At 42.0% G+C, this 20,390-nt stretch overlaps 1 protein-coding gene across 6 annotated transcripts; it reads right to left on the reverse strand.

Annotated features, from left to right (window-relative positions):
- Positions 1-241: 241 nt before the first annotated feature.
- Positions 242-19,564, reverse strand: LOC134646212 (centrosome and spindle pole-associated protein 1-like). Of its 6 annotated transcripts, none has more exons than XM_063500022.1 (29): positions 19,444-19,564; positions 18,802-18,977; positions 18,559-18,631; positions 18,315-18,418; positions 16,767-16,835; positions 15,115-15,353; positions 14,909-15,000; positions 14,665-14,761; positions 14,492-14,549; positions 14,137-14,405; positions 12,780-12,898; positions 12,516-12,657; positions 12,192-12,303; positions 11,791-11,829; positions 11,022-11,169; positions 10,803-10,931; positions 9,808-9,920; positions 9,548-9,697; positions 8,371-8,514; positions 6,594-6,707; positions 5,988-6,054; positions 5,642-5,768; positions 2,257-2,396; positions 2,037-2,165; positions 1,890-1,930; positions 1,724-1,784; positions 1,188-1,297; positions 953-1,100; positions 242-637 (listed from the first exon to the last, which is right to left on the reverse strand). In XM_063500022.1, exons 2-29 carry the CDS (start codon positions 18,904-18,906, stop codon positions 480-482), a joined length of 3,297 nt encoding a protein of 1,098 aa, XP_063356092.1. In that variant the 5' UTR covers positions 18,907-18,977; positions 19,444-19,564; the 3' UTR covers positions 242-479. The 6 variants fall into 6 exon arrangements, with proteins under 6 accessions (XP_063356092.1, XP_063356081.1, XP_063356087.1 ...); XM_063500011.1 differs by having other exon boundaries at positions 18,532-18,631; XM_063500017.1 differs by having other exon boundaries at positions 18,532-18,631; positions 18,802-18,928; positions 19,444-19,522.
- Between the last annotated feature and the right edge of the window lie 826 nt (positions 19,565-20,390).

Consider the following 20,390-nt stretch of genomic DNA (forward strand, 5'->3'; position numbering starts at 1 on the left):
TATCGTGACATTGCTGTCCTAATGACTTGATGCTACTTTGTGTGACTTGGCATATGTAATTCACATTTAAATGCAGCAGTGAATTCTTAATTTAGCCATGCAATATGAATGAAAAGGGAGAAAATTGAACCTTTGAATAATTGAGGGAAAATTGTTGACATGAACATAAATTACAGGCATAGAGCAATTTGCTTTAGCGATGAGATGTCTTGTAATAGGAAGCAAACCAAAACACAGTACATAAAATTAAAATAATTTATTTAAAAATATATTCAATAAAACAATAATTTACATGTAAAAGAACACAAAGGTTCCCACAGTGGATTACAACACTGAGGTTTCAACAGAAACAAAAAGAGAAACATCTTTTCCTTGACAGTAACTTACATTTATCTTTAATCAAAGCAATAAATTAAAACCAACTTTGAACTTATGCAGTCAAAATCAGAAGGACCCTCCAAATCTTAGGAGACAAGGTGCTACGTTGCCAGCCGCTCCCTTCTCATCGCACGGTCTAAACACTTCAGCGTGTCCGATGTTTCTGGCCGTATCCAGCGATCGGTTTCTATAGAGCCCTGACGATTATGAAGAGAAAACCTCGGAGGCGAGTCGTCGTCGTCAGACAGATCCAGCGGTGCTGAAGAAAAACAAGTGAACACAGAAAACACACATCTTCACTGTGTAATTAACAAGCTGGGAACGGGCGGCTAGAATGCATGCTTTATATAAGAACAAATATTTGCTAAATATATATTGTTAGTTTGCAGCTTTACATGAACGATGCTGTACTTACTGAATCGAGCAAACTTCAAACCCATTAAAAATCCTAATGCTGAATTTTATAATGATCGATATATTAGACCCTGAGCTTCATATTCCTGAAGATCGGCAATGCTGGTCTGGGCTTTTATACAATGAGAAACGTATTTACACAAAAAATATGAAGTTGTACCAGCTGTGTTGCCACGACGACTGAGAGCCTGATGACCCGTCCTGTTCCGGTTTCCCCATTCCCCATCCTCATTCTGCCGCTGTCTGGTTACTGCGTGGTCGGAGTAATCATCATGATGACCAACAGGGTGGCCAGAAGCAGCTCGCTCCTGAAAAAAGGGAAGAAAAAAGTTAAAACTTCAGCAAATAAACTTCGTGTTTGACCAGGACTCGCGGATGGTTTTTAGGAAGAATACCTGTGGGCGCTGTGACTGTCTGGAAAGCCTCCTCCTCTCCCGGGCCGACAGCTGACGAGTCTTCTCGGGTTCTGGGGTTTGCAGCTCTGACGAGCCATCGCCCAGAGGGTCTTAACACACACAACCAAAGTCAGTCATTTCAAACATCGCCGCAACTTTTTATGTGATTCTCGTCACTTAAAGCATCCTCGACATTAAAAAGTTCCAGATGTCATTTTGCAGTATACAATTTGGCCCCACTGAAATAAACTTTCTCAATAATTTGAAAAGTTAGATACATTCAGGTATGCGTCATACTTCTCCAGCATGAGCTAAACAACACTTAAACATGAGGCACAACCAGCAGGAGGTAAATTATGTTTGTGATCCAGAGAACAAACGATGTCAGTACTGTAACAGCTCAAAGAATTCGGGATGGCTGTCTGCCATGAAGACTCGGGTCTTGTGAAGTCAGTGAAACGCCTGCAGCTCTATGACTCAAAAGGAGAATGTGGATTTCACCAGCAGTAAAATGCTTTTATTTCAGCATGTCTTACCAATGAAAGCACTCTCTGACTCCAGCAGAGAACCTCTTGCAGATCCCCTGGTCTCGCTCCTCTGAAATACACACAGCTCTTTTCACAGTTCCACTCTAATAACTACAAGCTGGTGGATACAGTACAAATCACAGGATTTTTGTGCAGCTTAAACATTATTTCTCACCAGTAGATCATTTTGCTGTGGTGGGGACAGGTCAAAATAATCTGCAACACAAGTAGGATATTCTTTATTATCAACAATGGATGGCACTTTGGACCTGCTGTTGAAAAGTAATAACAGGGTAAAAAAATTATTGAAATATAGTCTGACCGTCCTGGACCGTAGACCTCTGGCTGCTCAACTGGTGATATGAATCCCTGTAGTCCCGCCTCCGTCTGCTGGTCCCACCTACTTCCACTACTTTAGGATCTTCACTGGAGCCCAACCTCGATTCTTCATCTACCACATTAGAAGTAAATGTAAACATATAATAGTGAAGTAATGTTGTTATTAATAGAGTACAGTCAACACTTTGAGATCACCGTGTTACCTCTGTACTTGAGCTGAAGGGAGTCGTGGACTCGTAACAAATTTCGTGGCTCTGTATATCTGGAGTTAGGCCTACGAACTGGAGCCTGGAGCCTCAGCCTGGCCATATCAAACACATCCACCACAGCGCGCTCGCGATACCTGAAGGAATGGAAACAGGTGTACGCACAGAAATATCAGTTTCTATGGAAGAGCAGAGCAGTCTTTTGAGTTTGGCTTGTTCTGGTAGACAATGCCGAGGATCAACGATGGTCAAAGCGATAAGCAGTAGGTCGCCAAGCTTTTTAGCTCATTTCCATGATTCAGTCATTCATCTACATCTAGTCTGCCTCGCTGTAATTTCATGTTGCATCTCCACATATACCAACACAAACATGTCTGGATGTTTATGCTCGCGTGTGCAGAGTGGCACACTGACTCATTATGATCAAATGAGAGATGAGATGGAGGTTATTTCTGACTGCTGGTTTGATTTTTAAATTATAACTCAATAAGTCTGCACTTGCACAGATGCTTGTTTATCTCATCTCCTCAACTCCCACCCACCCCACCACCCACCGGCTACTTTTGTCAGTGGGAAACTGTTGTGTGTGGGGACAATACAATGAAGAATGAGAAGACAGACAGGTGAGACATTGTAAACATACAAAATCAGACTGTACAAGCACAACTATACAAAGCATTAACAGCCACTTGCATCTCTTCAAGAGGTTGTTAATGTAAATACTCAGGCAGCCAATCACATCAGAAAGGGAAGGAAAGGTGGTTTAGGTCACTTTGAACATTGAATAGCTGTTGGTGCCAGACAAACTGCTCTCAGTATCTCAGTAACTGCTCATCTGCTAGAATTTTCCCACACAAGCGGGAACCAATCGGCTAAGTAAAGACAAACGACAGTCCATCATTACTTTAAGAACTGAAGGTCAGTCAGTGCAGAAAATTTCTAAAACTTTGAATGTGTCCCCAAGTGCAGTCTCAAAAACCAGCAAGCTCTACAATGAAACTGTCTCACATGAAGACGCCCCAGGAAAGGAAGACCAAGAGTCCCCTCTGCTGCTGAGGATACATTCATCCGAGTCACCAGCCTCAGAAATCACAAGTTAACAGCAGCTCAGATTAGAGCCCAGATAAATGCCACACAGAGCTCCAGTAGCAGACGCATCTCTACATCAGCTGTTCAGAGGAACGACTAAGGAAAAGCAACAAGCAGAAGAGATTTGTTTGGACCAAGACACACACAAGGAGTGGACATTAGACCAGTGGACATCTGTGCTTTGGTCTGATGAGTCCAAATTTGAGATCTTTGGTTCCATCCGCTGTGTCTTTGTGCAACACAGAAAGGTGAACGTTGGTCTCTACATGCATGGTTCCCACTGTGAAGCATGGAGGAGGTGGTGATGGTGTGGGGGGGCTTTGCTGGTGACACTTTTGGGGATTTATTCATAATTGAAGGCACACTGACCCAACATGGCTACCACAGCAGCCTGTAGCAACATGCCATCCCATCAAGTTTGCATTTACTTGGACCATCATTTATTTTTCAACAGCACAATGACCCCAAACACACCTCCAGACAGTGTGACCGAGAAGGATGTGATGCACCAGATGGCCTGCCCTCCACAGTCACCTGACCTAAACCCAGTGGAGATGGTTTTGGATGAGATGGAGAGCAGAGTGAAGGAAAAAGGACCAACAAGTGCTCAGCATCTCTGGGAACTCCTTCAAGACTGTTGGAAAACCATTTCAGGTGACGACCTCATGGAGCTCATGGAGAGAATGCCAAGAGTGAGCAAAGCTGTAAGCGAAGGGCGGCTGTTTTAAAGAATCTAAAATATAAAACATGTTTTGAGTTATTTCACAATTTTTTATTTACTACATAATTCCATGTGCTCATTCATAGTTTTGATGCCTTCAGTGAGAATCTGCAACATAAATAGTCATGAAAATAAAACCATTAAATAAGAAGGTGTGACGAAACTTTTACTGGTATTGTAGCTCAATGTGAATGATAGTGTGTATTAGAGCTGGGCGATAGAACGATAACGATATGTATTGCAAAATAACTTTTTCTCGATAGAAAAATTAAACTATTGCGATAGGCCTCATCTCTCTTGTCCTCTTAAAAAAAAAGAAGAACAGCCAATCCAAATTAAGTAACGCAGAGCCGAACCAATCACAGCCACAGCGTCACGTCACGTGACTTGTTACGTACAGCACAAGTGCCAAGGCGCACATGTGTATTTGTTTGGGAAGCAGTCAGCCGCCGTGCCGCCCGGGTAATGGAGGAAATAAGTGTGCCGACTAGAGAAAAATCAACCGAGAGCGTGACCGAAGGTTACCGAAGAGAAAACAGATGATGGTTCCAATGCGGAGAGATTGTCGAACGGAAGGGCCATAGAAGTTCCGTAGTGTGAAGGTATTTCGGCTATTTCAAGTCTGACAAAAAACAGAGTAGCGCGCACTGTAAATTGTGCCGAAAGCAAGTCTGGAAATACAATAAACCGGTGCATGCTCAATCTCTGACTGAAAGCGCTAATTCGTCATTCGGCTTTTGTCAGACTAAAGTAACTGTTAAAACTGTTTGAAAAGCTAAGCTATACAACAAGGAGAGACTGAGAATTTCCTTTTAGTTCTCAGTTTATTTGATATTGACAAAAGTTAGTCAATTTTGTCTGTTCTTCTGTAAAACGAACTAAGATTTATTGTTAGAATTAATATTTTGTTTCTAAGTGGAATTGACAATTTAGTAGTCTGTTTTGTTTGTTCTATTTTGAAACTTAAACGCTTTAGCAGCTGCCTTTTGTGTAGTTTGCAATATTTACCTTTATTTATCTGAAACTGAAGTCTCACGTTCCTTAAGTACATCTACCCTGTTGAACTTATTATGGGAAATAAATATTTAAATCAAAACAAGCTGCAGATTATTTCACATTTTACTTGTGAGCAACGGCACATTTAAATCTTACAAATATAGTTATTTGGCTTATATCGTGATATATATCGTTATCGCCTTAAATGAAAAAAACATCGTGATATGAAAAAATCTTATATCGCCCAGCTCTAGTGTGTATTAAACACTCAGTTTCACTTGAGCTCTTTGCATTTGCTAACTTCACTCTTCTCCATGGCTTTCTGAAGGACCAACAACAGCACAACTAAGAGCAATCTGTAACACAGTCTCCTGGTGACAACATGAAAGCAAAAGCCTGCAAAGCTGCTCGTCGCCAAACACAGAGAAGAACACTTTTGGTGGTTACAATATGAAATATCTAAGTATGCAATGTGCATTAACTGATGCACAGCTAAATCCAATATGTAGTCCGGTAAATGTATATACATCCATTAGTATGCCAAAGGTTACAGCATGAGTGATGAATGTGTTTTACCTGTTATTCAGAGGAGAGTCTAAATCCTCCCAATCCCCCTGCTGCAGGTCACCCTCCAGGCGTTTTTGTTCATTGCGGAGCTGCCGACGCAATGCTGACAGCTCACTGAACAGATCGCAACGGTCTCCTAAAACACACACAGTCTATAGCTGATACAGTGTTTTCAATATCATTAACCTTCTCAGCACCAGCAAAACGTAAAGAAACACAGCCGAGTCGATGTGTAAGAAAGGACGGATCACTCTAAGTGTCAAAGAAAATTTAGCACTGTTTATGGGAGACTGAGCCCAACACAAAGATCCTGCAGATATGATCAGAGGCATCTATGTTTGCTCTCACACAGTACCTGCAGCTCGCAACTGGTTCCTACAAGCAGGGACGGGAGGGGACTGCAGACCGGACAGAGACCGCTCCTTAAAAACAAAAAGATTAATCCATGAAGGATTTTAGCAGAAAATATTCTATTACAGAGAACTAAATTAAACGTTTTCTAACTTTTAACTAAACTGGACCAAGAAATGTCTTAAAAACAGTGCAGATATAGTAGCCTGCATTTAAGCCTTTCAAATATTAAATACAAAACACTGCTGGTAACATTCTGTCATTGACTCTTGGGTCACTTTGACTTTAATGCCTTTCACATCATCATTCATCACAGTACAGATGTGATCTGTGCAAACACTTGTAGAAAAGACTTGTTGCAGGTAGTTAGCACCGGCTAACTGTGACCTGAGTAACTCTGAAAAGTTATGATAGGAGACATGACATAAATCTGTACATGTGTAACAGACTGAAACTGACACAGTAAGTGTTACTCAGTCTGGATGAGTAACATTAGCATAACAATGTTTACAAAAAACCTCTGGGTGCATTCAACCCTCAAACATGTTCAGATAAGACAAACCAACCTCAAGATGCTGTCAGACTATGGAAGTGAGTGTAAGAGACTTACAGACGATGGGACTGTAGAGTGTTGGCTGTCAGCAGTGGGAGGTCTGGGGGTATACTGGTGAAGGCCACGTTTCTTCTGCAGAGTGGGGATTGGAGGTGAGGGTTCCCTGTGGACCTGAAGACACACAGCTTGTGATTTACTACATAAAACTTTAAAATACTACAGTTAATATAAGCCAACTGATTATTTGAAATTTATTGTTCAGAATATTTGGAAGTTATTCCAGACAGCCAAGAAGGGTATAGCAGTGTAGCTACAAGAGAAGAAGTCCCTACAAATGGTGACTACCTTCATCTTGACCTAAGAACAAGATTGATCTCACACACACACACACACACACACACACACACACACACACACACACACACACACACACACACACACACACACACACACACACACACACACACACACACACAATGCTTTATTTCATCAAACATATTGATATAAAACTGTTTCATTTAATTTTTTCCACATCACCATGTTTATATTGTTCTACTGTTAATAGTATTTTGGTGCTTTGAGAATATCTTTTTCAGAAACCATCATGCCAGTAAAGCATGACTGAAGTGATCTGAACTGAGTGAGAGTGTCCTGAGTGGAATCAGCGACGGCCATTTTCATCTTGAAAGCTAATCAAAGGAAAGAAATTAAAAGAAGCAGCTGTCGCTCAGGAGGTAGGTGGCCCACTAACCACAGGGCTGACAGGCTTGTCCATCTGTCAGAGTGTCCTTGGACAAAACATTGAACCCCAACTAATTGCTCCCAGTGCTCACGCCGGCACCATGCACGGTAGCTCAACTCCGCTGGTGTGGGAATGGATAAACCAAATAGTGGCACTGTTTGGTCTTTGGATCAAAATAATGAAGGGGTGTCTTCAAATAATTCAAGTGAACACACAGACACATACAATATTTGTATGTTGGTGGTCAGCTGGTCACTGGTTACAGTCTTTGTAGTTATGTGTGTCTTGAAATATGAAACATAAATACAACACCTGAGCAGACATTTGGTCACATGGAGGATGATGACTTTTATTCCTGAACATCAAATGTCTGCTTCGCATCTCATACTTCTGTTCCTTGTACACACTGACTTTAACCCTGACAGTACTGCAAAATATTGTGTTTCACAATAAGAGTAAGAAGTTAACAAAAGTGAGTAATAGAGTTCATTTTGTTCATCTGGACTCGGGGAGATCCAACCTCGAGGATCGGGTCCCTCAGCACAAAGACCAGCATAGTAACTGGACTGGTATTTACCGTTCTGCTCAATTTAAACACTCAAAGCACTTTCTCAGTCACTCAATCTGTCCATCCCTGAGCACTTTCCAACACACACAAACACCTGAGATACTAACCATGGGGTTCAAGTGCCAAAGCATTGAAAACCGAACAACTTCTGGCTGAGCAGATGGCTCAACACAGAAGAGCTACCTCATCACGCCAGGACTCAGCCGCCTATTTACCAGCACATAGTGACTGCGTCTCTGTCCAGGAGGTGTATAAGTTCATCACTGAAGCAGGATCACAGAGTCACGGAGACCATTTATGTGAAAAGGGAATGACCGTCTCTGACCCACCGAGGAGGCTAAAATGTATCTTTCACCATGTTACAATCCTGTGATTTCAGCCATTCCCCAGCTTTCTGTGATCAGTACTCATAGTGATTAATGATTGGGACAATTTGCTTTCTGGGATTTTGTTACCTGGATTATTAAGTAGGCATCAAGTCAAACGATGGACAGTGTGACACATCTGTACATCTGTGAACTGACCTCTTCCACCCGTGCCTGTCTCTCTCTCTCATACTGTCTCCTCAGCATCGCACTCTCCTTCTCCTCTGCTTCCTTCTTTATCCTCTCAGCTTCCTTCTTCCTCTGTTCAGCCAGCTGAATCAGCTCCTCATTCTTGGCCTTTTGCTGAGAGAAAGAAAAAATATTAGAGGAAGTACACAAGACAAAGATTTAGGGAAATGAGAAAGACTTGCAATGTGTTATAATTAGAGACCATCACAACATCCGCAACCCCCAGCAACATGATTTACAGTCTAACCTGTGTGCACTTGTTACTACATGCGTGTTCACTCTGTAGGCGTTGGCCAACGCCCATCTCTGGACTTGACCTTGATTTTAAATTCAGCTACACATCTGCACAGTTTCATGACTACATCTTGCACAGAAAAGATCGGTCAACAGACAGGCATAAAAACACCTGCCAAAGTACTCAAAGTGACTTTGGCTACGTTCACACTGCAGGTCTTAATGCTCAATTCCGATTTTTTTGTCTGCTTGTTCACACTACAAATAAAATGTGACAGCAAACGCGCTCTAGTGTGAACCCTCAAAGCGGCCCACATGCGCAAAAGAAGACGTCACACACAACGCGCTCTGTTTAGACCCAGACCAAACAGTATTGTTTGACTGATGGCCTTAATATAAAGACTTGTTTCAGACTTTACGTTTCCCAATTTTGCTTTAAGTTATAAAGTTATTTTGTTATTTACATATGGCCTAATAATGATCCTTATTGCTGTTTTAGAGGAGCGGTGCTTCAAAGGATAGTTGCAGATTTCTGTCAGAATCTGCAGATTATACAGTACAAATAAAATGTTCACGTTTCTCCAACGTTGTCTTCCCAACAGTTTCACTGGATGACCAGGAAGCGTTCACGATGTCTTCTCCGGCGCTGATAATTGGCGTCTGTCTTGTGTCAGTGACGTAAAAGACGGATTTAATGCGACATGACCATCAAACAGCAGTCGCTTTCTAAAACATCAGATATGTATCGGCTTCAGGACCACATACGAAAGTGATCCAGATCGGATTTGTGCCGTTCACACTGTCATACCATGATCGGTCAAAAAAGTCGGATTTGATGCGCTTTCGCCTGCAATGTGAACGTAGCCTTAGTCAGAGATGAAGCCTTTCTATCTGTCAGATTTTAGCTTCTCACCTCCATTTCCTTTCGTTTCTTCCTCTCTTGCTCCTCCTCGTACTCCCTCTGGATGCGAGCCCGCTGCTCTGCCAGCTTCTTCTCCTCCTTCTCTTCCTCCAGCCTGATTCGTTCTCTCTCCTCTGCCCTTTTACGCATTTTCTCCTCGATCTGCAAACAAATGCAGGCTGATAAAGAACTAAACCATCAGCGATTTTCAACAAGACAGCGTAGCATATAATACCGACAGGAGAAATGCCCCCAGCTGCGTAGCCTTGTACCTGCTGTTTGAGGTAAGCTTTGTACTTGTCCTGCTCCTGGAGCTGTTGCTCTGTGGGCTGGCTGGCAAATACTTTGCCTCTGGCAAACTGTGGGGTTTGTACATGGGTGAAACCTACAAAACATGAAAGAGATCTTTCAAAATAAACGTATCAGTCTCAATGCTGTTGTTTCTGGATATTCTGATATGCTACTCGGTGGTGATGCCAGTTTCTGAACATTGAAGTAACAGCCAGTTTTAGCCTGTTTTCTTTGTGTTTTATTGTTAGGGTACCTGGGTCAGTGACCTAGTGGTTTCAGTTTTGTACCTTTTTATTTGTGTTCTTATCTTAGCTTATTTTTGTGAAGGTTTTGGTTTCTGTTTTGCATTTCTATTTTTCCCCAGGTCTTCTTGGTGTGTGATTGTGTGGTTCTCAAGTTTTGGTTTCCTTACTCCCTCTATTCTGTGTCCAGTCAGCGTCTGTGTCTGCCCTGGTCCCACGTCTCTGTTCCCTCTGTTGCAGTGCCTGCTTGTGAGTCTGTGTCTGTAAGTTCAGTCTGTGTTTCCTGTTTTACTTTGAAAGTCCGTGTCTCATGTTAATGTGTCTGGTTTTGCTTCCTTTGTCTCGTTAGGCCTGATTTGCCCCAGCTGTGTTTCCCTCCTGTTTCCCATTCCCTGATTGCTCCCTCTGTGTATTTAAGCCCTGTGTTTCTCTGTGTCGCGATCTACCCTCATTTCATGCTGTGTGTTCCGTCTGCCAGTTCAGGTTGTTGTTATTTTCAGTTTAGCATTTGTATTCTCAGTTTTGCTAGTTCTGTTTACCATCTAGCAATAAATCTGAGTTTGAGTTTACTTTCTGCCTCCGAGTGTCTGCACATTGGGTCCTCCTTACCACCACTCCTGCCTGCACACAGCCTTCACATGACATTTATGGCTGTGATGTCAACAATAATCTGATAGCAAAACAAAGCTAAATAAAGCAAAGTCATATTTCTAGTGGTATGGATGCCACACTACCAGAAACCCTCTCATTGAGGTCCAGGTGCTCAGTCCGGCTGGCTGCCGCAGCAGCCGTGGCTCTCCTCTGCCGCTGCTCCGGGTTGCTGTACGCCTCCTCGTTCAGCTTGTGCATCTGACTGAGATCAGCTGCAGATTCAGGCAGGCTAAGTTAGAACAGCTCCTCTGAATTCGTAACATGCTGCATACTATAAAAAGACGGTACACAGCGGGACATACCAATGAGATTTCCAGTGCTGTCCCTCAGCGGCGCTCCTCCTCCACCTCTCCCCCAGGGCTGGTGGTTCTTCATGTCAGCCTCCAGCTGAGCCTCGTAACGCTCCCTGTCCTCCCTCTCCTGACGCCTCCGCTCCTGTTGCTCCTGGATCTAACAAACAGTATTTCTGTTTATTCAACACTTATCAAATGTCAGCGATCAACAACTATGTTCCCAAGACACTGTGAAATGTTCTATTTTCACCACAACTATCTGGCCAATTGATGAAGACAGTAAGCCTCAGTGATGAATGTTACCACCGTTTTCTCATTAAATGTGTCAAGATGCCTATTATATAAATTCAAAAACATTTAAAAAAAACAAAAGTAAAACTGAATATCTTATGTTGACTTCATGTGTTCCAAGCTTTACATTTCAGCTCAGTTTATCAGAAGCTTTCGAACATGGGCTGCAAATATGGAACCAAAAAAAGCAGAAGAATTAAGTTATTACTGCACCAGAACGACAAGGAACCAAAGCACAGCGAGGAACTACCTGGAAAACATTTTAGGGAGTCTGCAGTGATCTTGTATGCTAGAGGGAAGACCAGGGAAAAATGTACGCTAAGCAGATGGAAAGAGGATTTTCACAATAAAAGGGGTCAGGGTGGGATTTGGTTATGAAGTAACTGAACAGAGGAGGATCTCAGAATTACTTCTACAGCCAACTCGACTAATACATGAGAAGGATTTTTGATTCCAGATAACTTACAGGGAGCCTTATCTATTTTACCTTGCTGTAAAGCTCGCCGTTTCCACTCCTGGAAGCTTCCTGTCAACACATCACACACTAGGATGCAGTGAAATTTCATTACCTTCAACTCTCTACCAATACTGTTTTCAGCCAAATAACAAAGGAGGAGCCCAGCAACATCATCACCACAAACGTCCGTGATGGCCAAATTTATTCACCTTTAAATATCAACAGTGCTGAATGCTTCTCTGGTGATTTAAAGCCCCCACCCCAAACCCCCCCTTCTTTAATCATAAATCAAATCCACATCCATCGACATTCTTCTGTGCTTATACTTTAACGCTGTTATTACTAGATTTGCTGTATCACAAGCACCGACAAAATTTTAGTTCTTTGGGTGGTGGCAGCACACAGAAAAAGGTTCCTTTTATCTCACCTACCTGTTGTTTCAGAGCATCCCTGTAGCTCAAAATCCTTTCCCTGGCTGATCTGGATCTCTCTGAAGGGAACATGTTGGCATGCGATGGCCCAGTAGCCGTCTCGTTGCTGGGCCTGTTAGAGTAGTTGAGACCCGATGAGCACTTTGGTTGGTGTGTCTTACTACCATGTCTTACAGCAAACAAACAGGAGTTAAAGCCACGTCCACTATAATGAGTTTACTTGGCCTGGGCAGGATTCACTAACATGATTGTGTGCGTGCAGGTATAACAGATATAATTACTGCCATCTTGGGCTTCTAGAAAACTGTAAGAGTAGATATTTACTGCATAGGAGGCTCAGGAAAGCTGCTGCCACTGTGCTGGCTGTGAGGGCTGTGGTTACCAAGCTGGCTGGGCACGGCTTCCCCTGGCGGGACACTCCAGTAGGGCATGGGAAAGCCAGCACCAGGAGCAGGCATGTGCCCGTCTGAAAGAAAATCAATCACATAAGTAGAACACCTGTCTAATATACCAATTATACTCGGGTCAGGTTTTGTAATGTAGACCAGAAAGTGTTTTTACTCCCATGTAACAGAGACCCGGACTTACAGTAGGCCATGTTTGGATCAAGCATGCTTCTGTTGGCGTAGTAGTGATGTGGCTCTACGTAGGGGCTTCTGTATGCATCACTCACTGAAGGAGGTGGGCGGGGATGAAACAGAGGATGTCTGGGGAGGAACCATTTCAAAACATGTGTTTTGTAACTAAATAAATATTCAATCCTGAATGAATTTCTGGATTCAGCTGGGACTGGGACTAGTTAGTGTTTTTTTAAGTGTCTTTAAAGGGTTCATGAGGCCCTGCAACAGTTAATCAAAAGAGTTTCATTCTAGTTTCTCTTTAAGGTCCTTTTCATTAACTGCAGTTAGGGCTGTGCGATATGACCAAAATCTCATATATAAGACATTTATCGTCCCGACAACGATATGTATCACAAAAATTTTATATTTTCTGTAAACTCTGTGAATCTCAGGCAACTTGACTTGCGTGAAGTGTTTTCAGCTGGGCGTCGTGTACCTGGAGTTGAGTGTTACATAAGTTGAAATGGACGCAATTTTCTTTGTGAGTATTTATTACACGGCGTGCTGCGGGGAAAAGCCTGCCCTAAGGTTTTTTTTTTTGGGGGGGGGGGGTTTAAGCACTTGACGGCTCTTTTTGGCCTCTCATCCGTAAACACTCTGCATACTCTTTCACGTGATTCTGTTTATTTTTAAAAATCTCAAATCTTCAACTTTATTGTGAAAGGTTTATGTGCAAAATAAACATGCGGATGGTGGAGCCACGCGATCGTTGTTGCTAACGACAACGCATAAAAACAGTCGCTTGTCCGTCTGCAGTGTGGTTATATTAAATATAAGAAAAAGGGAGAACTTCAAGAAATTCTACAGTGACCATCAAAACGATGGAAAAAATTGCCGTAAACAGTTTATTTTGCGACACCACAAAACAAACGATAGCGTATAATATGAAACGATATACATTTTCATATCGTCTTCCGATATACATCTTTATATTGAACAACGTTAACTACAGTGTTTGTCAATTCTGCTGGATCCAGATTCTCAACACACAAACACGTACTGGACACTGATTCCCAAAACAAAACGCTGTATTATCACTACTGTTTGATCTCACTGACATGGGCCATTATATACTGTTTACTCTTCCACAGCTGCATTCAGTTCATTTAAACATGTCCTGCTTCTTCACGTTAAAACTCACATTGGTATGATTACAGCATGACATCATTGCTATTATTAACTGACTTCGTTATGAAAACAATGCAGACATATTTGGCTCCATTGTCAACCAACTTGCTGCTCAAGTGTTGCCTCCTGCCCTAATCTCAAGTGTTGCATTATGAAATCATTCAGACTGTAACTGATGTAAAGTTTCGTATTACTACCTAGGGATGTCCATGGACGTCACAGGGTTGGCAGGCTGGCTGTTGGGAGGCAGACTGCCTCCACCTAAGCCCAGGGCAGAGCTATACTCCAGCAAAGGGGACTGGAAGGCCACCTGAGCCTGCTCGGGGGGAGGCATTTCCCTCTCTCTAGCACCAATCTTCTCGATGTCAGGTAGAGCACTTGATGATGATCTATCACCTGTTGTTACAGGATCTGACACCTGGGCACCTTTTCTTCTGCTCAGTCCAAACTGTCTGATTCGGTCCGGCTGGATAAAGAAACAGCTGATAAATATCCTGCACAGTGTAAACACTCTCAGAGTAAAGGAGAGTTGCTTACGAGCTGTAAGCTGACCTGTTTCTCAGGGTCATTTATTCCTGTTGCTGCGACTTTCAACTCGAAATATTTTTCCCTGAAACAAAGACACAAACTTGTATCCATTTCTGCAGCCACTGCAAGTCATAACTAAGTGCCTAAAGTGGTGAAATATTTAGGGCTTCTAGTGAGCACCATAAATAAAGACGCACCTCTTCTTGTTGCGGTGCTGCTCAGCTATCTGCTCCTGCAGCTCCTGTCGGTAGCGCTCCTTCCTCCTCTGCAAAGCCTCACGTGTATCAGCTGTTCCTGAAAACAAGGGACCGCATCTGAAACCTTGAATTCATTTTCAACAATTCTTTTTCACATTTAAAGGGTTCATAAGTTTGTAACTGTATGTTCAGCTGTTTTAACACAAATGATGTTTTTTGAGCTGCTCACAGGAAGTCTTTTTACCTATTAAAAGGCCAGTGGCAAACTCAGCATCTGCAGATTTGTTCTGCACTCTGGATGTCTGTCCATCTCTGGTAACACCAGATGAATCTTCCCTAAACACACAAATAAAATGAGGGAGAAAGAAGTCACTATCTTTAACACTACTTTTATCATAAACACATAAATCATATCAAACAAATCAACACTACAAAAACAAAATCTTCTACCTGCCATCGGTCTTTGTAGGTCGTCTCTTCTCATAATTGCCATTAACTGCCATACATCTCGTGCCTTCAATCAGCTCCAGTTCATCTTTACACTCCTCTCCCTCCGACTCCTGGTCCGTTGGCCTCTCCAGCCTGTCTCGATGCCTGAAGAGCGCTGGCGACTGCCTCTCTTCATCCTCAGCTAGGCACAGAGGCCTGTGTAGCGTCCTGCTCTCCTCTGTTAGAGTGGCTACGTCCTTCTGTTTGAGCACAGACAGGTGTGGCAGCTAGAGGACACACCATCATAACAAGGCAACACTGAAGAAATAAACAGAGATCACTAGAAAGAAAGAGGCTGCCTTTGTTCTGTCATCCATCCATCCACTTTTCCTTTTCAGGGTCGCGGGGGGTGCTGGAGCCTATCCCAGCTGTCATAAGGCACACCCAGGGTACACCCTGGACAGGTCGCCAGTCTGTCGCAGGGCTAACACACAGAGACAGACAACCATTCACTCCTGGCATTCACACCTAGGCAATTTAGATTAATCAATTAACCTAACCCAACAAACTGCATATCTTTGGACGGTGGGAGGAAGCCGGAGTACCCGGAGAGAACATGCAAACTCCACACAGAAAGACCCCGGCCTGATGGTGGAATTGAACTCAGGTGCGAGAACCACCGTGCTTGTTTTGTCATGTTAGATGAAATCAAGTACAGTAACAAAGCTACTGTCTGATCTGACATCAGATGTTACATTCTTTCATTATCACATCAGAGTGGATTCATGGACTGTCGAGCTGTCACTACTGCATTTGTACGAGTATCACTTGGAGTAGTGCGGTTTCAAAGTTTACAGCTTTAAATTGCTTATAAAGTTAGATGAAAGCCTTTATTGTTGTAACAGTTTACTCAATGTGTTTAGCTTTCTACGTCAATCGCTGATCTATTGTTTTAAACATAGATGTTTACATCAGAACTAACTGCAATAAGTTAACCAACTGATTCGCACTACAACCTGGTTTGCCTCTTACTTGTTGTTATTTTTATTTAATAACTGTACAGTACTCTGTATATAGTAACCATTGTCCTTAATGTAAATATTTAAGAAAAATTGTGTATGTTTCTGTTTTGTGTCCTGTGTACTGTTTGTTTGTATATGTGTCTTTTTGCTGCTGTTACAACCAAATTTCCCCTTGTGGGACAATTAAAGGATTATTCTATTCTATTCTATTCTAGTTTTTAACTTTAGTCTTCACTGACATTCACATGGTGTTTCTGCACATATTGAGGTGTCTCCATCTTTTATACACACACTGAAGCCCTGAATGTTTCAGCTCTGACCCAACAGAGTTGTACGTAGGAAGTAACCGCTCCACTAAGAGTCGCCCGGATTGAGAATCACTGATGAAAACACGTGTGGGCTCTTTCACAGTGCATCTTAACTGTGTTTATAGTCTTTTGTGTTTATAGTGTTTTGGTAAACACAAGCGTTTTATTCTTTTCAGCAGGACTGTTGTCATCTGCCATCCACTTTAGCAGCCAATCAGTAATAATGAGACAGTATCTTCATTTTCTGCTATTAACAATGAAAAACATCCACACAGTCATTCTGTTCGGCCAAGCATCTAATCTTCAAATATATTAAAATCATAAAAGACATTAAGACATTTACCTTGACAGGCCTCCTGTTATTGAACTGGAGTAATGGTCCTGCAGTCTCAACAAGTTCAAACTGGTTTTTCTGTAACATAAAATAAAAGCAGAGATGAAACAGGAAAGAAACGCTGGTGTAAACCTAATGAGCAGACTGTAGCTAGAATCTAAAAACTGGCTTTGATGCTAGAGCTGCGACCTCAGGTGTACAGATAGGTACGCAACAACGCTGATGTTTACAGTCAAGTGTGTAATATTTCATTTGTGTCACTGTATTACATGGAGAACAACTGAAACCTTTGTCTTATTTTTTACTTTATTAACACAGGATTAGCAACATAAACAGGCCGAGCAGATGTTTAGTTGGGTTTCTATGTTTCTTATTCCTGACTGTCTTTCAATTGCCACACAGCTTTGTCATATTTGTGACACAGCATGACGAGCGCTTTATACAACATGCCTCATTCACCCAATGTGTCCAAGTGCTTTCTATCTAACATCCCATTCACACTTTGGGGGTTCAGTGGAATTCAGTATTTTGCCCAAAGGAAGACATCAAATCATCAACCATCTGATTAGAGGATCTGTCCTACCTCCCGAGCCACCGCCACGGAAATCTGTCTGCAATCTCTCTTTAGAACTATGTCTAAAAAATGTAGTTTATTGAACAGTTTCTCACCAATAAACTGCAAAGAAACAATGCTCCATTTTATTCTAAATCCTTATCCAGCAAACCTTTCCACGATGGGGAGAAAACCCCCACTCAGCACAGTCACACACACCTAAAGGTGTGACCTGGTCAGGCAGTCAGTTGGTGAAATTTGCCTCCGACTGGAGATTTATACTTAAGCGGGAAATTCATGATATTGCTACGCTGTAACCGCAAAACCGACTGAAACCCTACATTGTAACTAAAGTGCACCTCCTTGGAAATGTAACTACATGTCAAGGATCAATCTAAGGCCTCACAAATGTTAGCAAATTGCTAGAGGAGACTGATATAGGAATGGATGTGAGGATAAGTACAAAGAAGTGGACAAACTCGAAAAAAAATGGACAATGACAAAGAGTGGGGACCCAGGTGGGGGAAAAGTCCTGGCATTTTATTTGTAGCTATCGGCTGGCATCATGTATAAAACACAATCACAATGTACTTAACCCATAATGCAGCACACACAAGCATAAATGCCAGCAACAATTTCAGCCACTTACATCAGTAAAGTCTACAAAGATTCCCCACAGAAGTCTAAGTCAGCCTCAGTGATGCTAGCAGCTCTCTTTAGGCTGTGATGATAGTGCTGGGTGAATTGTGACAAACTGTGATGTTTGGGTCTACTAAACCCCAACAATTTATAAAATGGAAACAGTTTGATACCCGAAGAATTCTCAGAAAATGAAAAAGATTTGTAAATTTTTTTGTAAACCTGAGATAAGTGATAGCTAACTTGCAGCATAAAAGTATAAGTTTAGAATAAGGATTTGACACATATAGATTGAAAACTCAAACTCGCTACAGTGTCACACACACACACACACACACATAAACAGGGCAGTGTGTGACAGTCACCTGAGTCATGTAGCGCCTGTAGTCCATACGAAGCTCGTGCTGCAGCCTCTGTTTCTTCCTCTCGTACTCCACACCAAGGGGGAGACCCACACTGCAGCTCTCCTCTGAAAACACATCAACATTTAATAGAGACAGAAGGTAAACAGTATTATGCAAAACAAATCTCAAGTGACAAGTGAAATACTTAAATAATATTTAACTTAAGGTATGAACTGACGTGACAAATTGTGGCCAGGATCTATACCTCTTCCCTGTGCTTTTGACTTAGGAGGGATGTTCTCCTTAACAGTAGACCCGTAGCCTCGGTAGGGTTTTGCCTGTCAGTCAGAAGGAAAAGAAGATCCACATTACTTCTTAGTTACAGCATATAACGGCAAAGAGGGCGACTAAAGTTTAACTTCAATAAACTTCTTATTTGGTCTAAAACTGTGTTGTTTTTCAGATGTTTATCAAAATGCCTGCCTTAAATTATCTATTTCTAACCCACCTTCATTTCCATGTATGGGGGGTCTTGTTCTAAACAGGCTTTATCCTCTGCCACCCTCGCCTTGCGTTCCCTGATGAAGTTCTCCAGCTCGTCGTCCATCTCCATCCGGCGAGGTTACACAACCGAGCTGGAAACAACAACTTAGTCCTGCTTACAGTGAGCTTACAGAGAGCTCACTGCAGCGAGAACAATTGATAAAACGGTATGTTATACAGGGTTCGATACGTCACGGCCGTCACTGATATGAACTGCAGCACACACCGGTTCGCGTGCAAGTCGGTTCTATCTCTTTAATTTACTGTTGTCAGGCAACCGGCGTCAAGTTCCAGGCACAGATAGCATTAACCCGCTTAACTGTATTAGCTTAGCAACTAGCAATATAATAATGCAATTAGTATGTAGCATGGAAAGTGCTCGTAACTGTAACGCCCAAAACGTGTTTGGTTCGTTTAAACCGACTTAAATTGCTAAGGTTCGCTTGCTTATTAGCTTTAACTAATGGAAAGCAAAGTAAAGCTAGCAAAAACACCACAAAAGCACATGAAAGCTACTCTTAGCTAATGAGCACTTGGCTTTGAGCTGCTAGCGTTAACTTTCTACTGGAACTCTGTACTGTTGTTATTAGAATTAAGTCAAACCTACCATTAGGTGGTGTATGATTGCGAGGCAGTGTTCGTTAGCTTGAAAATGATGGCGGTGTCTTGAGCGATTGTATATCGCAAACAAATAGCAGTACTTCCGGTCGCAGGTGTCGAAATAAAATACTGTGTGATGTGTCAGAAACCATTCAAATTTGAAACTATGTTGATGTGTCCGTGTTAATAAGAACATATTGGTTTTTTATTTGAGAATTCATCAAATCAAGTTTTCTCTGTATCTCCATTATAAGCTAGTTACAAAATTTCACAATCGTTCACATATCACAGGCTTTTCAATCTCATGTTCTCTAGCATATCGACACTATGGCTCTATCCCAATTCAGGGTCTGCAGCCGGTCCACAAGGGCCGCGTACCGGAAGTGCGAGGCTTGTGAAATGGGACGGTCTAGCCTCCGTCGCGCTGCCCAGGTTGCCTAGCAACTATGATACTAACCGCTGGAAACCTTTCATACGGCATTTTTTTGACAGAAATGAAGAAAAAAAATCTTTTGTTCATTTGTTTGTTTGTTTCTACATGAACTTTGATTTGATAAGTATCTGAGGCTGAGACCACGGGACTGTAAAAACATGATTGTTGGGCTTCATTTCTGTACTGAACAGTCATTTTAAGATTAGCTAGTAAATAACAATTAGCTAATGTTGTTCATGAGACTAAAGTCATCTTACTTTGGTAATGTAAATATAATATGGCCAATATTAAAGTTATTATATTAACCATTATTAGTTATTACACCAGTGAACTTGAACTCAATGCTGTTGCAGTTATTTATATTTCCTATCATCTTAAATCTTCACTCAAAGTCAAGTATCTTTGACAGTGTATATATATAGATGTATTACATATATGAGAGACAAATATTGTTCTTTTAATATGTTGGCATTACTAAATGTAGCGCAATGCTTACATATCGCCTTCGCGCGTAAAGCTCG

This window comes from Pelmatolapia mariae, linkage group LG2, assembly GCF_036321145.2.
Source record: "Pelmatolapia mariae isolate MD_Pm_ZW linkage group LG2, Pm_UMD_F_2, whole genome shotgun sequence".
Lineage (NCBI taxonomy): Eukaryota > Metazoa > Chordata > Actinopteri > Cichliformes > Cichlidae > Pelmatolapia > Pelmatolapia mariae.

Coding starts and splice junctions, on each gene's coding strand:
- LOC134646212 (XM_063500011.1), bottom strand. CDS start 18,906: ATGGAGATGGACGACGAGCTGGAGAACTTCATCAGGGAACGCAAGGCG. Junction 18,419..18,531: donor TCCTGGCCACAATTTGTCAC/GTCAGTTCATAC, acceptor ATGTGTTTTCAG/AGGAGAGCTGCAGTGTGGGT. Junction 11,830..12,191: donor GGGATGCTCTGAAACAACAG/GTAGGTGAGATA, acceptor ATGTGTTGACAG/GAAGCTTCCAGGAGTGGAAA.